Source organism: Loxodonta africana, chromosome 4 (genome assembly GCF_030014295.1).
Source record: "Loxodonta africana isolate mLoxAfr1 chromosome 4, mLoxAfr1.hap2, whole genome shotgun sequence".
NCBI classification, from domain to species: Eukaryota; Metazoa; Chordata; class Mammalia; order Proboscidea; family Elephantidae; genus Loxodonta; species Loxodonta africana.
This window is the reverse complement of record NC_087345.1, coordinates 81,259,365-81,279,094: the sequence shown is the minus strand read 5'-3', so window position 1 is coordinate 81,279,094 and position 19,730 is coordinate 81,259,365. Positions and strand designations below refer to the sequence as shown.

Here is a 19,730-nt window from a genome sequence, read left to right as displayed (position 1 = left end):
CCCAAACCCATTGCCAACAAGTTGATTCACAGCAACCCTATAGGACAGGGTAGAACTGCCCCATAGGGTTTTCCAAGGAGCAACTGGTGGATTCGAACTGGCAAAGTTTTTGGTTTGCAGCTAGGCTCTTTAACCACCATGCCACCAGTTAGAACCAAGGAAAAGCAAGAATATCCGTGAAGGCCTTGCTGTAGCCTGGCTTTTGAAAAGAAGCAATATGGTGTAACTGAAAGGGTACACCTCAGAGAGGCAGGAGACTTGTGTCCTTATTCTTGTTCCAGCCTCACCATGAGCCCTGGAACAAGTCATTTAACTGCTCTGAGCCTCAGTTTCTCCATACAGAAAATGGGGAAAATCCTGCTCACCTTTGCCTCTCCTGCGTGTGTGTGTGTGTGTGTGTGTGTGTGTGTGTGTAAGGGAAGTCACGTGGGTGGCACTTTGAGCTTCACAGCATTCTCACATTATAGGGCTAATGATTTAGAAATTAAAGTTGTCCCCTGAGTACCATATTGCCCTCCTTCATCTCTTGGCTCTCTGACCACCTCAAGTTTTGTGGCTAGTTCCAAAGGGTGTGAGTTCTCTAACCAAGGCTGTTGGGCTCTTCTAATCATTGCCCCTGAGGGAACTTTCAGGGAACCACTTATTGTGGCTTGGTGTAGCAGTCTGGTCCCAGAGCTCAGTCTGCTTCAGGGAGGATGTCAAAAAAGAGAAGCTGAAAATAAACTTAGAGAATTTTTTTCCACACCCAGGCCTCGTAGAGACATAGGAATCTCTTTGATGAAATGTAAAGGAGAGTTGCTTGGTGAAGTGAAGGCAAGCCCGTGTTTCTCTTTCTCATGTGCTTTTTTAAAGGAGTATGGTCTCTCAGCACCAAACAAGAATGACAGGGAAAAAGTAAGGAAACGGATTCTTTTCCCCTGGCTGTCTCTCCCTCCTACCCATCACCATTTCTCTCAATATAGTATTACAAGTCTACCAAATTTTCCTCTGTTTTGGTGAGATCCTTCGAAGAGACCAAGAATCCCAGTGGCAGCTCACGCTATTCCCCTGTCCCCACTCTTGCTTCCCAAAATCTGCCTCTGAGGTATTTATTTTTCATTAGATGAGTGGTGAAAGCAATTTTGGGTCTATATAAATTTCCAGCAAATAGACTTTTTTCTTCTCCCACAGGATCCTAAGTAGATAATTCATTGCAACAAACTATCACTTTTAATTGTTCTCAGTTCCTGATTGTTTAATATTCTACTGCCAATTACTGCTTGCCTTCTCTCAAATAGACTAACCTGTGTTTTAAATTGACTCTCCCCTCTTTTTCTCTATAAAAACAGGAAAGTAATTGACAAGAGGGTGGTGCAGCCGCTTAAAGGTTTAATTTGTTTATTACACCTTCAGGAGAGGACCCAGCACTGAGACCTGAGGTGGGCTGCTTGCCTCCTTCTTCTAGTTTCCTGCCACCCTCTCTCCCACTACAGACCCAAAAAAGAATCTCTTCAACGACTGAATCCAGCTTTCTTCCTCTTATCACAATAATAATAATAATTGCTGTTGAGTCAATTCCAACTCATGGCGACCCCATGTGTGTCAGAGTAGAACTGTGCTCCATAGGGTTTTCTTTTTTTTTTTTTTTTATAACTTATTTTATTTGTTGTTGTTGAGAATATACACAGCAAAACATACACTAATTCAACAGTTTCTACATGTACAACTCAGTGACATTGATTACATTCTTTGAGTTATATACAGTCATTCTCACCCTCCTTTCCTGAGTTGGCCCTCTCCCATTAAAATTAACTCAGTGTCCCCTAAATTTCCTATCTAATCTTTTGAGTTGCTGTTGTTAATTGGATCTCATACAGATGGATCTTAAAAGAGCATAATGCTCAAGGCAGACATTTTTTACTAGTTAAGGTAAGCTATTGTTTTGTTTTAAGACTTCAGGGGATAATTTTGGTTTAAGATTTAAAGACTATCTCAGAGCAACAGTTTCAGGGATTCATCCAGCCTCCATGGCTCCAGAAAGTCTGAATTCCATGAGAATGTGAAATTCTGTTCTGTGTTTTCCCCCTTCTGATCAGGATTTGTCTGTAGAATCTTTTATCAAAATGTTCAGTAATGGTACCCAGGCATCATGCAGTTCTTCTGGTCTCATGCCAAAGGAGGCACTTGTTCATGGAGGCAATTAACCACATATTCCATTTCCTCCTCCTATTCCTGACTCCTTCCTCTACTGCTCCAGGTGAATAGAGACCAATTGTTGTGCCTTGGATAGCCCCTTGCAAGCTTTTAAGACCCCAGCCACTACTCAACCAACTAGGAGGCAGAACAGAAGCACTAAGCATGTTATTAAGCCAATTAACTGGGATGTCCCGTGAAACCATGACCCGAAACCTCAAAACCAAGTAACCAAATCTCGTGAGGTGTTTGGTTGTACATAAGTAGCCTGAGGCTCCATATGGTTTTCAGCGGCTGGTTTTTCAGAAGTAGACTGCCAAGCCTTTCTTCTGAGGTACCTCTGGGTGAACTTGTACCTCCAACCGTTTGGTTAGCAGTGAAGCATGTTAATTCACCATTTGTACCACCCAGTGACTCCCCTTTTATCACTACCTTACCCTTAACTAAGGTATAGAGCCTCTATGGGGGCTGTTTCTTTGCCACCTTAGGGCTGAAGTGTAACTTGTTTCCTTTCACATAGCATCAGCTCCACCTACAGGGAGAAAGTCTACTCTCAAAACACAATTCAATCAGAACCACTCTGGAATGAGAGTGTTTTCACCCTAGAGGCTGGGGAAGCCAGCAGAAGTTGTGGATTGGAGGAAACCTGCATTGTCTTTATCATCAGGACAGAGTACGAGGAGGTTTTCCTTCTTTAGGATAGAGTCAGATCAAGCTTAAATGATCCTTCGGGTTTCTTGCTAACTCAAGAATGTTAAGAGTATGTTCCCAGATCTGGTTTCTAATAGCAGCTATTTTTTCTTTCAGCAGAATCACTAAGATGGACATAGAAGACTGCAATGGCCGCTCCTATATGTCTGGTATGCTGTCTAATGGGTTCTGTTTGTAAGGGCCTGGGCAGGGCAGGGCAGGGAGCCTTCAACCTAGGCACAGAACCTCTAACTGCCCTCAACACAAAGCTGACACTCATGCTTGCTAGTATTTGATAATAATACACACTTGTTGCGATTTTATGTTCCCTAAAAGGTGATTTTCTTCCCCAGACTTCTTGGTGGCAGGGTAGGGAGAAGGGACTAGGAGGGGAATATGAGTAGAGACTGTCAGAGAGAAGGGTAATAGAAAAAGATGGAAGGAAGAAGTGCTTCCTTCTCCTGTGCTCTGAAGTCACCAGCCAAACATGAAATTCTGTCCTACGAGGTAGAGAGTGAAGCAGGGTGTCAAGCCTCTGAGGCCTGCCAGGGTCACTGGGTATGTCAGTGAAGTGGGTTAGAGTAATAAGCAGAAAAGATTAGTGGAGTCTGGCATGAACTGGACAGTACACGTCTCACCTCAAGGGGATGGCATCTGTTCAGCTGCCACCAGTCACTGCCATGCAGGAATGTGCATCCAGTGTGGCTAAAACCTCCAGTTTTTCAGAATAAATGGATGTGTATAAATTTCCAGATTTTTATCTGGAATGTCACCATTTTAAAATACTGAATATTTTTAAAAATGCTCTATGGGGTAAGCCAAACTTATCAGTGGCTGAATTCAGCCAGTGGGCCACCAGTTTACATCCTTGGAAGTAGGCCTATTGAGCCCTATTCTCATTTCGCCCAGTCTTTTTCCATAATCTTAACGTGGTTTAGCTTTTCACACCTGTCAGATACCCTTCCTGAGACAGAAGAGATCTTTGCTTATAGTAGGAATGCTTTTAGAGATGTGGAAGTAATCAGGCTCCTCCCAAGGTTTAACAAGGTAGAAAGAAACTAGGAACTTTATCTGGCTCTATCTCTGAAAGTATAGAAAAGGGCTGAAGGTAGAGTTTGTCTCTAAGACAGAAAAAAAAAAAAATTTTTTTTTTTTTTAACCATTAGAATGCCAGGACAGAAAATGATTAAGAGGCAAGGGAAGACAGGATTGGTTTTTGACATGAAGAGTATCCCCATCAGAAATCCAAGGACCACTGTGGAAATTATCTGTAGCTTTATTTTTAACTCTAAAGTGGGACCAATGCAGGAATTATTAGCCTGAGCTAAGAGAAACAGCAAGATGGGTCAGACACACATGGCAATACCTGGGTAATGTAAGGGAAGATACTGAATCTGACCCCATTCTCATTTAAGAAAGGAAGGAGAAGAAGGGGTCCATTAACTTACCACACAGATTTTCTCCCCACCCCAATCTTTATCTTTCAGTGGAAACTGAGTTGCTCAAACCTAGTTCATGCAATTATTGACCAAGCAGCCCTTGCCCCAAGTTTTCTGGGACTGTGAAATATTTAAGAGAACCTTAGTAGAAGGGATCCAGGGGTAGGCAGCCCAAAGTGTCATGGCCCCTCCCACTCCCAAATTCTTGGAATCAGAAAAATCTAGTCTTCCGAAGTAGGTCAGCACGTCAGTGTGCAACTCCTTTAGAAGGGAAGGAGCAGAGGCCTTGTCCTGATAGAGGACAGATTCATCCAGGGCTGTCGGCTGCTGGGGCCCCAGGGGCACAAGAGGGGAGGGAAGGTGGGAAGACTGTACCAGTGTTTTTGCCTAGAATCTGAAAGGGCTCAAGGCCACAGAGCAGTACTAGCCTGGAACCAGACAGTGCTGGGCCCTCACAGCTGGGAAGGAAGAGGCTGTCAGTCCCCACTTCTGAGAGCAACCTACCTCCTGGAAAAGGAGGGAAAGGAGTGTCTGAGTTTGGTGGGGGAGGGGCTTTCTGCTACTCTGAGAGCCTTGAAGCTGCCCTATGTCCTGGGCCCCATGACCTCTGGGGCCTTGGCTTTCCCAGCTGGCAGAGGATTGGGCCTTCCCTGCTCCCCCCCCCCACCACCACCCTTTTCCCTCCCACCGTGTAGGCCCATCCATCTCTCTCTCTCTCTCTTGCACACACTTGCCTCGCTCAGGCATTTGTTGTGCAGTTCCTCTTTGTCTGCTGGGCACGAGGGCAACGGCATCTGCCTCCCCCTCCTTGTGCACACCCCTACTCCCACCCCTTCACTGGCTTGGGAGAGGGGTGCTTTAGCCTAGCACACACCCCCTTACACACATATACATTCTCTCCAGCCCCCTCCCCAAGCACATCCAAGCGCGCTCACTCACGCTCCCGCGCTCACTCACTCACATTCTCATTCTCTCTCTCACACACACACACACTCACACTCACACACTCACTCACACACATACACCCTGGGCTGAGCTCTTCTCGCTGGCTGCAGCCGTGGGCCCCTGCTCACCGTGCCGCTGCCGCTGCCTGCGAAATGACGGCGGTTCCCCTCACTTCCAGGAATCCACGCTTCCTGGAAGGTGAGTGGCTGGGCTCACCCCTGCCTGCCACCGAGACGCAGACATGCACACACCACCCGCACTCCCTCGCCGTTTCCAAGGCGGCGGCCGTGCTCGCACCCCAGGGTCTCACCGGCAAGGGAAGGATAATGTAAGTTCAGGCAGAAGGCGGCTAGTGGAGGGGGGGACGGGGGGTACCGGGGCTAGGGAGCCAATTCTGTAACAACTCCCAAGCCTGAGGAGAGGGAGAGGATGGGGGCTGTGTGTGTGTGTGGCGGGGGGGAGGGGGCGTTCCTCCTTACACTTGCGGAGGATGAGAAAGGGTGTTTGGCGTTGCTAAGCAAAGACGGTGACTTGGACAGTAGAAGCTAGTGGTGACATCTTGATTAGGCCTTAGGGACAGATGAAGAGCTGCCCAGGGTGAAATGCCGAGACAGGCCTGGGTGGGAATGGGGAGCGGAGAGAATCGAGGTGGGAAAGAGGAGCTTTGGCAGCAGCCGCCTCAGCCTGGAACAGAGATCTGAGGGGTCTCAGCCTCCTCCCCACAATAGACCTGGGGATGGGCGGCTTTCTTTGCTCTTGTGCCCACTGTTCACAGCTAGCAGGATAGCATCCTGCTACCCAGGAGCCCATGGTCAAGAAACAGAAAACAGTTATGGTGAGGTTCCTTGCAGAGAAGTGTGGAGGTTCAGGGCTTTCTCCCACCTCCTGGCTATTCCCTGGAGGTAGCCAGTCTTTGAAGGAATGGAGAAAAGGCTGTAAGAAGGGAGGGCTCCTCTCCTTCAACATGTGAAACACATTTAGCTTGTAGGCTGTTTGCCCTGCACCTTTCTTTCCCTCCTGCTTTTCTGCCCTTTACCCACCTCCTACCTCCCCTGATACGAACCTCATGATTTTGCCTTGCCCTCTGGGGGTTTGGCCAATCTATGATGACTTTGACCAAGAAAATTTCTCAGACCTGACAGCAGCCTTAATTCTTGGCTTTGACAGTCTGGGATTTCTTGGGAGTCCCAGGCATTTGAAATTCCCTCACTGGGGTTTCTGGGGCTGAGAAAGTAACTGCTGAACTTCCTAAATCTGACTCTAGTCCCTTTCACCCTCTGGCTAGAATGCAAATCCCTGGAGCCCCAGAAAGACTTTCCGACCCCTGGAACTGATTCATTTTTATATATCAGCCCCATAAAAGTAGACTTGAGCCTGCTTTCTCTCTTACCTTTATCCTAGAGAGGGTAAGAGCATCAGAGAGCCACTTGGACTACTGGTAGATTCTGGAGGAGCCTGCTGTTCCTCTTCCTTAATAGGGAGAACCACAAAAATGTTTTCCCCTTAATATTCTTGAATATCCCTTTAAAGATATTTTCCCATATCATAAGCCTGTGGTGCTGCGAGGCAACCTCAATTAGGAGGCTAGGACCAGCTTGTTTCCAGCAAGCTCACTCCTCCTTTTAGATAGAGTCAAAGGCTCAGTTCCAAGGCTCAGAGCCCTGTTCTTCCCCCATGACTAACATCAAATGATTTAGGGTAAATCAGCACTAACATTTGAAAAGGGATGAGAAGATACCCTTTCAGCCCTTCCAACCTTAGTAAACCCAACATTTAGCCAAAGGACATGTTTTAAAACTCAGTTTGAGTCTACAAGTCTAAACCCACAACTCTGAGATGCTCACTTCATGATGTATGTGGTTCTGATTTCAGGTAACCTTTTTTTTTTTTTTTTTAATAACCATGGCTCACCTAAAGAGTCCCAGTTGGGGAACTGAGTTTTAAGCCCCATGGCTTTTTCTACAGATAGATAGGGAGCAAATTTTCTCAGGCTTTGAAGGGATAGAATGGGGGAATTGGGACTTTTAGGAAAGGATATGAATGAGAAATGGTCCCAAAGTCCTGAGTGGTTGTTTTCTTCCCACTGACCAAAGCTGGACAGGGATCCCTCAGGAGGGTGTGTTCCGGATTTCTTGCCTCAGGCCCAAGACTCCAACCATTTTATAATGGAATCTTTATTTTGTGAAAGTAAGTATGTGCATAGTTGGGCAATTGGGTAAAGTATTAACAGGTGGACTTCAGGGAATGGATTTTAGGGTTTGTCTATTTCTCTATTCCATAATTAGGCCTGTATGCACACATCCATGCATGTTCATGTTAGAGATAATGTATGAGGCTATGTGTATCTCAGTAGGTGTGTTCTCTTTGAGTTGGTCTACATATGTGGTATGTGTTTGTGTATATATGTTTGTCTACATGTGTTTTTGTTCACCTGTTTATTTGTGCAGAAGATTGTGGGGAGGAGGGATTTTTTAAAAACACATTCATATCTTCAAGTATGTCATCTGATTTTTAAAAGCATACATGAAACGCTCAAAATGCACTTTTACAAAGCTATCTGTCAATAAATTAAAGTGAAAATATTGAGAGTAAACTGATTATATAACTATCAAGGGAACACCAAGTAGTAAATATTTGATCAGAATCAGACCAGATAGGAGGCTTTCTAGTCAAATTTTTGCTGCATTTAGAAAGTCTTCATGGGCCCAACTCTCCCCCACCGAGGCAGCAACTCCCAATTGGCTATGTAATTGGTAGTTAAGAACACAGGCTTTAGTATCTGCAGTCAGATCCCAGTTGTACCGCTACTGGCAATGTGACCTTACACAAGTAACATAACCTCTTTTGTGCCTTAGTTTCCTCATCTGCAAAATTAACCTACTTCATTGGGTTGTTTTAAAGATTAAATGAGATAATTCATTTAAAATGCATAGAATACCTGGTACAGATGAAGTACTCAATGTTAGCTACTACCGTTATTATTACTATTATTATCATTAGATTCAGGGACAATTCCAGCTGCCCTTCCTGCAGATCCCGAACCTGGTGTTGGGGGCTCCGGAGAGGAACAGTAGGGAAGAACGTCTGTCCTGAGCCGCCTCCCTCCTGAGGCCCCCATTTTCCTCTCCGCCCTGGCCCGCCCAGCCCCAGCCCTGCTTCCTGTGGACGTCAGGCAGTGATGCTCTTCCCCTCAGGCCTAGATAAAGGTAGGGTGGGCAAGGCCCAGCCATTGAGCTCGCGGAAGTCAGCACCGGGCACCCAGGCCGGTGGGGGCACAAGGTATGATGTTGCCAATGGCACTGCCTTGTACGTGGCTATAAAATGAATGTTTGTAGAATTTAACTGAAGTTTTTAAAGATGAGGCAGAAGACAGTATACGGCTCTAGCTCCAGCTTCACCTGCTGTCTCGTTCTTTCCTCCAAGGTAGCGGGGACTCATCTCTGGAGAAGGAGTTCCTCGGGGCCCCAGTGGGGCCCTCAGTGAGCACCCCCAACAGCCAACACTCTTCTCCCAGTCGCTCACTCAGTGGTAAGTACACCTTCCTATCCCGTCCTGTCACTAGGCACTCCATTTGCTTTTGGCCCTTGATTCGCCGCCCATTGGCAACCATTTCCCCATCATTGCCTCACTCTGGCTTCCTGCTCAGAGTCTTTAGAAGCACTAAGGAGCTCAGTGTCCAGGGTTTTCCTGGCTTCTGAAACGAGGGTGAATGGTCACTGCTAGATTAGAATGCAATTAAAAGAGACATGGGTGGGATTAAAGTAAAGGCTCTAAAGAGAAATTCTAGAATTGGAGAAGCAGGTAGATACTCACTAGCAGAAGCTAGACAGGAAATAAAGAATAGAAGGACCTTTCCATCCCCTTCCTCACCCACCATTCTCTTGCCCAGACAGGGTCCCTAAGACTGCCCCTCCCCAGCTAGCCCTAGATCTGTGACAGTCTCTAAATGGTTGGAACAGCCAGGAATGTAGGTCAGGGCTAGAGTCAAAGCCTTCTCCTTGTTGGCCCCTCCCTCCTTTACTCCTCCTATCCTGGAATTTTATGGAGGGGAGATAGAGAGGTTCAGTCCTCTGGGGTGGAAGAATAATATAAGGCATGTCTGTCTTTCCGTTTTGCTGCCTCTTTAGCCTGCTGTCCCTTCAGTTTTCCTAGAATTATTTTCCCGCCACTGTTACTTGTTGGCTTCCTGCCCAGGGCCAAGCCAGACATCTTTCTTAATGACAAAAGAGTGGAGGAAAAGATTCCCCTTAGCTTCCTTCTCTAATGACAGAAGACATCTTATGTACCCTGAGTTTTTTCTCTTGAAGCCTATTTGCCTAGTGTGTGGGAGAGAAGGAAACAGTTGCTTCAGGTCTCAGCAGGACCCCGATATGCCTACTTAGAATACTAGGATGTTGGCCCATTTTAAGGCCTAAATATTTCGGGGCCTGGAGACAGCCTCCTGGACTTCAGGAGTGCCATTCTGGCCTGGGAAAAGGTTCACCTGTCTGTCTGTCTCTGTCCTAAACACCAATCCACCCTCCAGCCAACTCCATCAAGGTGGAGATGTACAGCGATGAGGAGTCAAGCAGACTGCTGGGGCCAGATGAGCGGCTCCTGGAGAAGGACGACAGTGTGATTGTGGAAGACTCATTGTCTGAGCCCCTGGGCTACTGTGACGGGAGTGGCCCAGAGCCTCATTCCCCTGGTGGTATCCGGCTGCCCAATGGCAAGCTCAAGTGTGATGTCTGTGGCATGGTCTGCATTGGACCCAATGTGCTCATGGTGCACAAGCGTAGCCACACTGGTGAGTAAGCCAGAGGGGTTCAGTAATGAGAGGGTTGAAGGAGGCCACGCTGAGAGTGGTGTGGCCTCAGGAAGGGAAGGGTCTCTTCCAGCACTGTTTCTGGCTAATAAAATAAAAGGGGGGTAGAACTCGGACCCTCCTCAACACCTGTACTTCTGGTCACTTCCCTCAGTTGTTGTTATAATAAAAAGCTAAGAACAATTTTTTTCAGGACATGGGGTTGGGGAAGGTGTTGTGGCCTCAAGAACAATCCTGGTTATTTGGGCCCTCCCACCTCATGGGAAGAAAAAAAGGAAAACAGATACCTCCTCTTCCCAGCTTCCCCAGGCTTTGGACTTCTAGAGCAGAGCAGGTCCTGTGGGGCTCAGTTTTTCATATAAGTTTTGGCCCAGTGTTCCAGGCCTGCTGCCCCTCTCCCTGCCACACCTTCCCAAGGAACCTTGTCTTCAAGGGATCTTTATAAATCAGGATTTGTGGGTGTGGGCACAGCACTGCCCTCAGAAATGTGTTCTGAGGACCTTCCCTTGGGTGGGAGGGGGCAGAGGGTGGGGGACTAGGTTCAACCTTCAAAGTTCCTCACACCCAGTCTTCTGGGATCTGATCTTTTACTTGCAGGTGAGAGGCCCTTCCACTGCAATCAGTGTGGTGCCTCCTTCACCCAGAAGGGCAACCTGCTGCGCCACATCAAGCTGCACTCTGGGGAGAAGCCCTTCAAATGCCCCTTCTGCAACTATGCCTGCCGCCGACGCGATGCACTCACTGGCCACCTCCGCACCCACTCAGGTCAGTAACCAGTCCAGTGGGAGAGAAGAGGGAGGGAGGCTCCAGCACAGCCAGTAAATAGAGCTCAGCATCTTCAGTATTTGGGGAGTTGCAGTATCTGTCCTTGAGAAGGGGAGAGCACTTAGAGAGCAGATAGGGTCGTCCTGCCTCTCTAACCGCTCCCCTTGGGAGCAGGGGATTTTGGGGGACTCTTTGATGGGGTATTTTACGTCTGCCACACTCTGTGACATACAGCAAAGGCAACACAATTAACGGTCTTGGCTTATAACTGTCAACCTCCCTGACTTTTGCTTTTTAAAGTTCATGCTGACAGCATCTGTGCCCCTTCACTCCCCACTTCTGAGCCCCAGGGAAACCCTTCTGCCCACTCCCACATGCTCCAGGCCCACACCTACCATCATCTTCACCCTACCCCACTGACACCAGAGGTCTCGAGCAATGACTGTCTGTCTTCATTACTTCTTACTGGTTCCCTGTAAATATCCATGCCCCCCCCTGAGCTGGATAAAAGGGAGCGTAGGACCTCCAAATAGAAAAAGAGTATCCACTTCTATTCCACATCCCAAGAAGGATGGGCAAGTCCAAAGCAAGAACAAGTCCAGAGGGTGCCTGCAGGTCTGTGTCTGGACCAGCGCCAGGGAACTGGATTAACAAGGTTTTCCAGTCCAGCCAAGACAGTTGATCAGTATCTGTCCGAATCGCTGGACAGATACCGCTCTTCAGGTGTTTACCGAGTTTTAAGCTTTTGGCTTGGACTTGGGAAGGGGCCAGGAGCTGAGCTGGTAGGAAGGAGGGCGCCTTAGATTAGGAAAAGGCAGGAAGGAGGGAAAAGGGGAAAGAATAGCATAGGGTCTGTCCTTGGAAACTTTCCTCAGTATTTTTTTCTTTTCTTAAACTTTCCTGGGCCAGGATTGAAGGGCCAGTGCAGTCACCTCACCATTGTCTACTTTCTCCAGCCATCTACCTGGTTCTAGACTCCCTCACCTTGGAGCTGGGATCTCTTTATCTCTATGTGTATACGGAGAAACAGGGAGAGAGACCATCATTAATTCATGATTTATAATATACAAAGCATTTCACTTGTGTCACCTCATGTGATCCTCGTAACAATCCAAAAACAAAAAAACCTGTTGTCGTCCAGTGGATTCTGACTCAAAGCGATCCCACAGGACAGAGTAGAACTGCCCCGTAGGGTTTCCAAGGAGTGGCTGGTGGATTCAAACTGCTGACCTTTGGTTAACAGCTGAGTTTTTAACCACTGTGCCACCAGGGCTCCTAATAATCCAAGGTGGATGTTATTATCCCCATTTTGCTGACAAGGAAACTGAACAACAACAAAAAATCTGCCAGTCACCTAACTATTCCTTAGCCTAGCTGGAATCCCATCCAGGTCCTGTGCCAGAGGTTGGTGCTCTTTTTCCTCAGAAGAGGGGCAGCTCCCCCTGTTGGTTTGGAACAAGGATTGTTTGGCCCCTAAAACTCTTAAAAAAAAGTGAAACGAGCTGGGTGGATTTTTTATGTTGTTCTGTGGGAGATTATTAGGGACAGAAGCAAATACAGATATACTACTGGGTCCCATCTCTGTGAGATTCTGTCTATTACAACCTACACTATAAGAAAAAAGGGGCTGAGGAATCATTCCTGTCCTAGATGTGAAACTATTTCCCCAGCAGTCTCGGGTAGACGGAACCATGGCATTCATCTCATCCCCAAAATACTAGGGTTTACAGAACAAGAGCAAAATGGCAGTAGATTGAGTTTGCAAGGTCCAGTTAGGGTGTAGGGGGCAGGTGAATAGTAATTACCAGCCCCCTGGAGATGCCTTCTCCTGTCTCCCTGTTCAGTAGTAGCAAGATACATAAAATGTACAATACCTTGTTTCTCTTAGCTCTTTTCTCTCCTCTCATAAATATCTCTTAAGAGTTGTCTTTAAAGGAAGAGTCAATCTCAGTTTTCCCAATTATTTTTTCTTCAGTAGAAACGAGATCTTTAATATCCGTTCTTTATTAAAGGAAAAAAAAAAAACATGCCAAAGCTTTTTTCTTCTTTATTTTCTTCTCTGTTCATTTATTCTTTTCTCTTTTCAGAATTTCTCTTATCAGTGATGGTTTTTCAGGGGATCTCATGGTATCTCAGTGTAGAGAGAAGTGTAGAGAAACAGGAAGGAAGAGAAAATAAGCAGTAAGACCAGGCTCCCCACACTGGCAGATTTAAAGGGTTCTCATTTCTGTCACCCCAGCCCATCAATTTCCCCCAAACCAAAAGGCAGTTCGTGAGCAAAAAATCCCCTTGTCTGATAAACAGCAGTTACACCCACCTGCCACATGGAAAGGTTAAACCACAGCCTGGGCCCCAGACTCAGATATCCTGGGGTGGGGCCAGCCTGTCTGCCAGGGACAATCTCCTGCAAAGTCCCTGGGTCCTCACTTGCCTTGAGCAGCAACTTGGCCATCTTGAGGCCCACCACCAATCCAAAGCTGTATGTCCTGGGATTCCCTTCTCCTCCCATAGCTGCATATTAGCCTTATTTGTGTCATGGTTGCACCTGAAGCTGGGGAAGGGAAAGCAAACAGAATTCAACTTAGCAACATCCCTTCCTCCTCCGATCAGTGTACATTTGCTTCTGGATGATTCTGGGGACCGAGGGCACTGGGAGAAATGACTCTGATGCTATTTCTCTCCTCTCTCCCCCAAGTCTCCTCCCCAACAGTGGGCAAGCCCTATAAGTGTAACTACTGTGGCCGGAGCTACAAACAGCAGAGTACCCTGGAGGAGCACAAGGAACGATGCCACAACTACCTGCAGAGTCTCAGCACTGAAGCCCAAGCTCTGGCTGGCCAACCAGGTGGGACTGTGGGCAGGACTATGGGGGAGTTGAGGGCAGGGCCAGAGGGAGTGCAGGACAAGGGTGATTCCAGCACCTCCCCAACAAAGGGATGAAGTCTGTGGACTAGGAGACAGTTACCCAGTAAATCCGCCGAGCACCTTACTGCAAGCACCCCAGTTGGTGAAGGGTCCTTTAGTAGGTGCTGTAATGAGCTCCATAGGTAGGGGAAGATACGGTCTTTGTTCCCAGTGTAGTGAAAGAGAGAGAACACACAAGGAAGTGTAAAATCAAGGGTCAAATGGATATAACTGACCCCAAATTATCTCAAACGTTACTGGGATGAGTGCTAGGTAGGGTAAAGTAAGCACAACCCAGTTTTCCAGGCATAGCGTATGACCATCCTTGGCTGTAACATTCCAGGGCAAGGCTGCTGGGCCAGTGCCACCCCAACTCAGTTGCTACAACTCTGTCCCCACTGCCTCCCCACTAGGTGATGAGATACGTGACCTGGAGATGGTGCCAGACTCCATGCTGCACTCATCCTCTGAGCGGCCAACTTTCATTGATCGTCTGGCCAACAGCCTCACCAAACGCAAGCGTTCTACCCCTCAGAAGTTTGTAGGTAAGAGTCCAGTTGGAGAGGATACATCAGCTTTATGCCACAGCTCATCTAAATCTGAGCTCTGGTAGCCATTAGACCAATTGGGTCTGGAGATTTGTTGAAGAAAAGAAAGGTCTGGTGGTCTCTGGTGCTCAGAGTCTATCCCCAGAACAGGAGGGGAGTGCAGAGGGAGAATGTACTTCGAGAGGGTGAAGAGGGGCTCGTGTTGAGGACTCTTGTGGTGGTTGTAAGGGAAGGGGAGCAGGGTGCCTCAGACTCTCCTACTTTTTGAGAATAGCAATCTATGTGGGCTGTGAGAAGGGCCACTAGAGTCAGAGAAAGGAAGTGAGTACGTGGTTCCCCCGCCTGGCCCCGTTCATTAGCTTTCTAAGGACTCTCAGGCTTTTGTTGTCATGAAGGAAGTATTAAATATCAGTGGGCTGGGACTGAATCCTCCTCTAAGACTGCAGCCTAGAGTCAGGGAACAACCCACAGAGGCCCTTACCCCTGAGGGAATTAAATGAGGCATGGTAAATACTGTTACATCCGGCCCCATGGGTAAGAAAACAAAGAAGTAATCCTGGGGAGCATAGGGATTCTCCAAATCCAGCCCTGCTGAGACCCACTTCTCCACAGGTGAAAAGCAGATGCGCTTCAGCCTCTCGGACCTCCCCTATGATGTGAACTCGGGTGGCTATGAGAAGGATGTGGAGTTGGTGGCACACCATGGCCTGGAACCTGGCTTTGGAGGTTCTCTGGCCTTTGTGGGGGCAGAGCATCTGCGTCCCCTTCGCCTTCCACCTACCAGCTGCATCTCAGAACTCACGCCCGTCATCAGCTCTGTCTACACCCAGATGCAGCCCCTCCCCAGTCGGCTGGAGCTCCCAGGGTCCCGAGAAGCAGGTGAGGGACCTGAGGACCTGGCCGATGGAGGCCCCCTCCTCTACCATGCTCGAGGTCCCCTGAATGACCCTGGGGCATCCCCCAGCAATGGCTGCCAGGACTCCACAGATACAGAGAGCAACCACGAAGATCGGGTTGGCGGGGTGGTATCCCTCCCTCAGGGTCCCCCACCTCAACCACCTCCCACCATTGTGGTGGGCCGGCCCAGTCCTGCCTACGCCAAAGAGGATCCCAAGCCACAGGAGGGGTTACCACGGAGCACCCCAGGCCCCTCCAAGGAAGTGCTTCGGGTGGTAGGCGAGAGCGGTGAGCCCGTGAAGGCCTTCAAGTGTGAGCACTGCCGCATCCTCTTCCTGGACCACGTCATGTTCACTATCCACATGGGCTGCCATGGCTTCAGAGACCCTTTCGAGTGCAACATCTGTGGTTACCACAGCCAGGACCGGTATGAGTTCTCTTCCCATATTGTACGGGGGGAGCATAAGGTGGGCTAGTGACCTCTACCCCTCCCTTCAGTCCACCACTCTATTGCCCTATCTACAGGTGTCTAGCCCTGTACCCACCACACCCAAGGAGTTTTGCTTTTAGCCCCCACCACTGGCTACCTGACTTCACACCTGCCCCTGATTCCTCTTCACTTCTTTCTCCTCCTCTACCCTGACTTATTTAAGCATCGTGATGAAACAGGTCTTTCCTTTTGTTTCCCCTTTTTCTCTTCTCTTCTCATCCTAGCATACTTGCTGAGTTATTTATTAAGATAGTTTTTATTTTTGCCTTTTTTTTTTCCAACTTGTATCAGTTACTTGCCACTCTCCCACCCTCCCACTCACAGTCCCTTCCACTTAAGCCTAAATTTTCTCTTTGATCCAGCTTCCTGCAACAGCCCCGAGTGTAGGAAGCTCCTCTTAGTATTAAGAGACCTTGGGCTTCTTGCTTTAAGTCCTCACCCTTTACATTATCTGATTCATCAGTTTTGATGTTGATACCTCCCTCTGGCCCTGTCTTAGCTCTGTGGCATTATATCTCCTCTCTGGGACCCTTCAACCTGGTACTCCATACCTCTTGTGCCCTCTCACCTTGGCAGCTTGCACTATTCTCAAACGAATAAAGAACTTCCTCATTTGGAAGTAGGAGGGGCTGAAGAAATTCTCCCCAGGCACCATGGGACTGAGGGTCCTCTAATATTCCCCTAATAATACGAATTCCCATAGCCCACATTCAGGATCTCCCTCTAGGATGTGATATATCTCTTTTGTGTCCTCGAACAGCCCTCAGTACTGCTCTAGTCTCCTCAACCTGCCAGTCTACTCAGTGGTGGTTTTTCTCTCGTTGGAATGCCCCCATTTTATCTTCTCAGGGGCCAAGGCTAGGTCTGCAGCCTTCTGTCTCTGACACATTGGGAGCCACAGGTGCCTAACTGGGAGCCAGGGCATGGGAAGAAGGTGGGCCAAGGTTTTTCTTTCTCCCCCACCTCTCAAACCTCTTCACTCTAGTGACCTTCCTAGTCTCTCAGGGGCTCCTTTAGTGCCCATCCTATAGAACTAGCAGGTTGCTGCCTGATGACAAGGGGGTACCTCAATCCCTCAGTCATGCTGCCTTCTCCTCCCCACCCCCCACAGGATTCACCCTGTCATTCCCGGGCTCCTGGGCCCTGTTCTTAGGGTCAGTGACAGGGAGAAAAGGGTGTATCTTTTCCCTCTTCTAATTTTCAGTGTAACCAAAAATTATCCCCAGATGAGCAAGGGCACATGCCCCTCACCCCATCCCACCCATCCCAGCAAGAATGGGATGTGCACAACTGGACCAGGGTCATCCTTTACTGCCTCCTTCTACAGTTAGCTCCCAGACATAAGGAAAGAGGGGATACACTCTTGGCTACTGCAGAGACCCCTGGGTACCCCAGGATTAGTGAGAAGGGGGCAGGAGGAGATACAACTCCACTGGAAATGAAGGTCTCTTTCTGTAAGAGTTCCCTGCCCAAGGCCACAGCCATCCCACTCTCTGCTTCCTTGAGATTCAAACCAAAGGCTGTTTTTCTATGTTTAAAGGAAAAAAAAAAAAAAAAAGTAAAAACCAAACGTAACACCTCACAAGTTTTAACACTTGGTCTTTCTTTGTCTCTCCTATTCTCTTCTCCTCTTTTCCCTTCCATCTTTCTTTCCACATGTCCTTTCCTTATTGGCGCTTTTGCCTCCTACTTTTCTCACTCCCTATCAGGGATATTTTGGGGGGATGGTAAAGGGTTGGCTAAAAACAGACCCTGGGATTGGGGCTCTTAAGGGCTCTGGAAAGAGTCTGCCTTACCCTTTTATGGGAAGGGAGACCCTAAAAATTTTTCTCTTCTTCCTTTTTCTCCCCATTATGTGGTCTCCCCAGGAAAAACCAGATTGGCTGGGACAGGCATTGTGGGGTGATTGTTCCCCCTTGACAACATAGCAATAAACAGATGCTGCCAAGGGCAAGAGGATGGGGGAGTTAGCTCAGAGGAGAGTGGTCTCTAGAGGAGGGAAGAATCTTCTTAACAGCACCCTCAGGGTACTGGCTCCTTGTTTCGGAGTGGCAGCAGAGCTGAGGTTAATATCTGGGGTTCTCCTCAACTATTCTGGCTACTGAGCCCCTTCCTGCTAGGCCTACCCCCTACCACCTCTTCTATGTCTGCTGTGTATTTGGTGACACCTCATAAGGACTAGTAGTCCCTTCTTGGGTATCAGAGCCTTAGAGTGTTCCTATCCCCTCCCCCAGTCAACTTTGGCACCTGTAATGTCTGGAACATGAAGGACTATGCCCTGAGGCTATACTTGGGCCCAGGAGAGCGGAGACTGGAAGGGTAAGACCAGGTGCTAAGGAGGGGAGAAAGGGACACTCTGTCTCTCTCCAGACCATCACTGCACTTTAACCAGGGTCTTAGGTACAAAATCCTACTTTCCAGAGCTTTCTAGCTCTGCAACCTCAAACATCCTCATGCTCTCTCCCAGCTCTTTTGCATAAAAACAAAAAACAAACAAAAAAAAAAAACATTGAAACCCACAAGGAGAAAAGAGGTGTTTTCCTTTTGTATTGATATTCAAAATCAACACCACAAAAAAAATTTCTAAATAGACACTTTTCCAGACCTTTGTTTTTTCGTGTCAGTGTCCAAGCTGCAGAAGGGATTTTGTAGCACTTCTGGCAGCTTCTTTCCTGTGTACATTATATATATATATATATTTTTAATCAGAAGTTACGAAGAACAAAAAGAGAAAAAAATAAACACAGAAGCAAGTGCAATACCACCTCTCTTCTCCCTCTCTCCCAGGGTTTCCTTTGTAGCCTAAGCTTGGTGTCTCCTTTGATCCTTACCCCTTCACCTCCTCCCCTCTTCCTCTAGTGTCCCCTCCCTTTTTTTTAAAGAGTTTTTCTCCTTTGACTAGGGGAGTTAAACTAGCTTTTGAAACTTATTGCAAAGCATTTTGTATATGTAATATATTGTAAGTAAATATTTGTGTAATGGAGATATACTACTGTAAGTTTTGTACTGTACTGGCTGAAGGTCTGTTATAAATAAACATGAGTAATTTAACACCCCTGGTTTTTGCAGTCATCCTTTACCTTGCTTTTCTGCTGGCAGGTAGGAGGGCCTCCTGCTACTAAACAGTTTAGGAGGTGAACAAGTCTAAGATTGAAGGGATGCCAGACAAGAATGCTCAAGTTGTTGCTACCAAAAAACAGAAGAATTTTAGCCTAGAATGGGAAGTAGAAGATATTTTCCTACCTTCAGGATAGAAGAGACAGCCCAGTTTGCCTATTTGTCCAAATCAGAGATTCATCAAACATTTGTTGAGGACCTACTATGTGCAAAACACATTGTGTACATTACAGTAACGTGAGTGGTGATATAATAGGTTCTACCACTTCTTGAGCATCTCATAAATGTCAAGCACTATGCCAACTATTCATGTAATTGTAGAAACAACCTACAAAAGAATGCTTGTCATTACTGGTGAAGAAATAAAAGCCTAAGAGAGAATAAACAGGTTGTCCAAGGGCCGTCAGCTAATAAGTGATAGAACCAGAATGTGTCTGACTCCAAAGCCTATGCCCATCCCTTTATGCCACAGAATGCAGCCAGTGAAACCTCCAGGCTATAAAAATCCAAAGAAAAGCCAAGGTAAGAACATCAACTTCGTACTATCTTAAATATTAACTATCTTCTGTCCCTTTAACTGATTTTTTTTTTTTTTACCTCTCCTGTCTACTCATTGCCATTCTATGATAATGTCTGTCTTCTGTTTTCCATGAGACTCCGATGAAGTGAACAATGCAGACAGTCCCATCTAGAATCTATCATTTTTCATGCCCACTAAAACTAACAAATTCACCTGGAAGAGACCATGAATATGTTGCTTTTATGTCAATGAAAGTCAGAAAATAGATCTTAACCCCAATAAAGTGGGTTGCAAGTTGAGAGAAGCCATGATGTGTTGTTTGATGGAAGGTGAATCTAGTGTGTTCAGACACTAGGCCCCATGTGACTTGTTTCTCCAACTTCAGAGACAATTGGGTGGTTGGGTGCCTATGGATGGCTACTCCTGCTCAAGGCTCAAG

The 19,730-nt window shown here is 47.3% G+C and overlaps 1 protein-coding gene across 5 annotated transcripts; it reads left to right on the top strand.

The window, feature by feature from the left end:
- The first annotated feature begins 1,611 nt into the window (after positions 1-1,611).
- On the top strand, positions 1,612-19,328 carry IKZF4 (IKAROS family zinc finger 4). Of its 5 annotated transcripts, none has more exons than XM_064284081.1 (8): positions 3,042-5,574; positions 7,340-7,433; positions 8,670-8,774; positions 9,772-10,032; positions 10,648-10,815; positions 13,511-13,660; positions 14,133-14,264; positions 14,880-19,328. In XM_064284081.1, exons 1-8 carry the CDS (start codon positions 5,488-5,490, stop codon positions 15,638-15,640), a joined length of 1,758 nt encoding a protein of 585 aa, XP_064140151.1. In that variant the 5' UTR covers positions 3,042-5,487; the 3' UTR covers positions 15,641-19,328. The 5 variants fall into 5 exon arrangements, with proteins under 5 accessions (XP_064140148.1, XP_064140151.1, XP_064140149.1 ...); XM_064284079.1 differs by lacking the exon at positions 3,042-5,574 and adding an exon at positions 8,247-8,452 and having other exon boundaries at positions 7,149-7,433; positions 14,880-19,327; XM_064284078.1 differs by lacking the exons at positions 3,042-5,574; positions 7,340-7,433 and adding an exon at positions 1,612-3,032 and having other exon boundaries at positions 14,880-19,327.
- Positions 19,329-19,730: the final 402 nt, after the last annotated feature.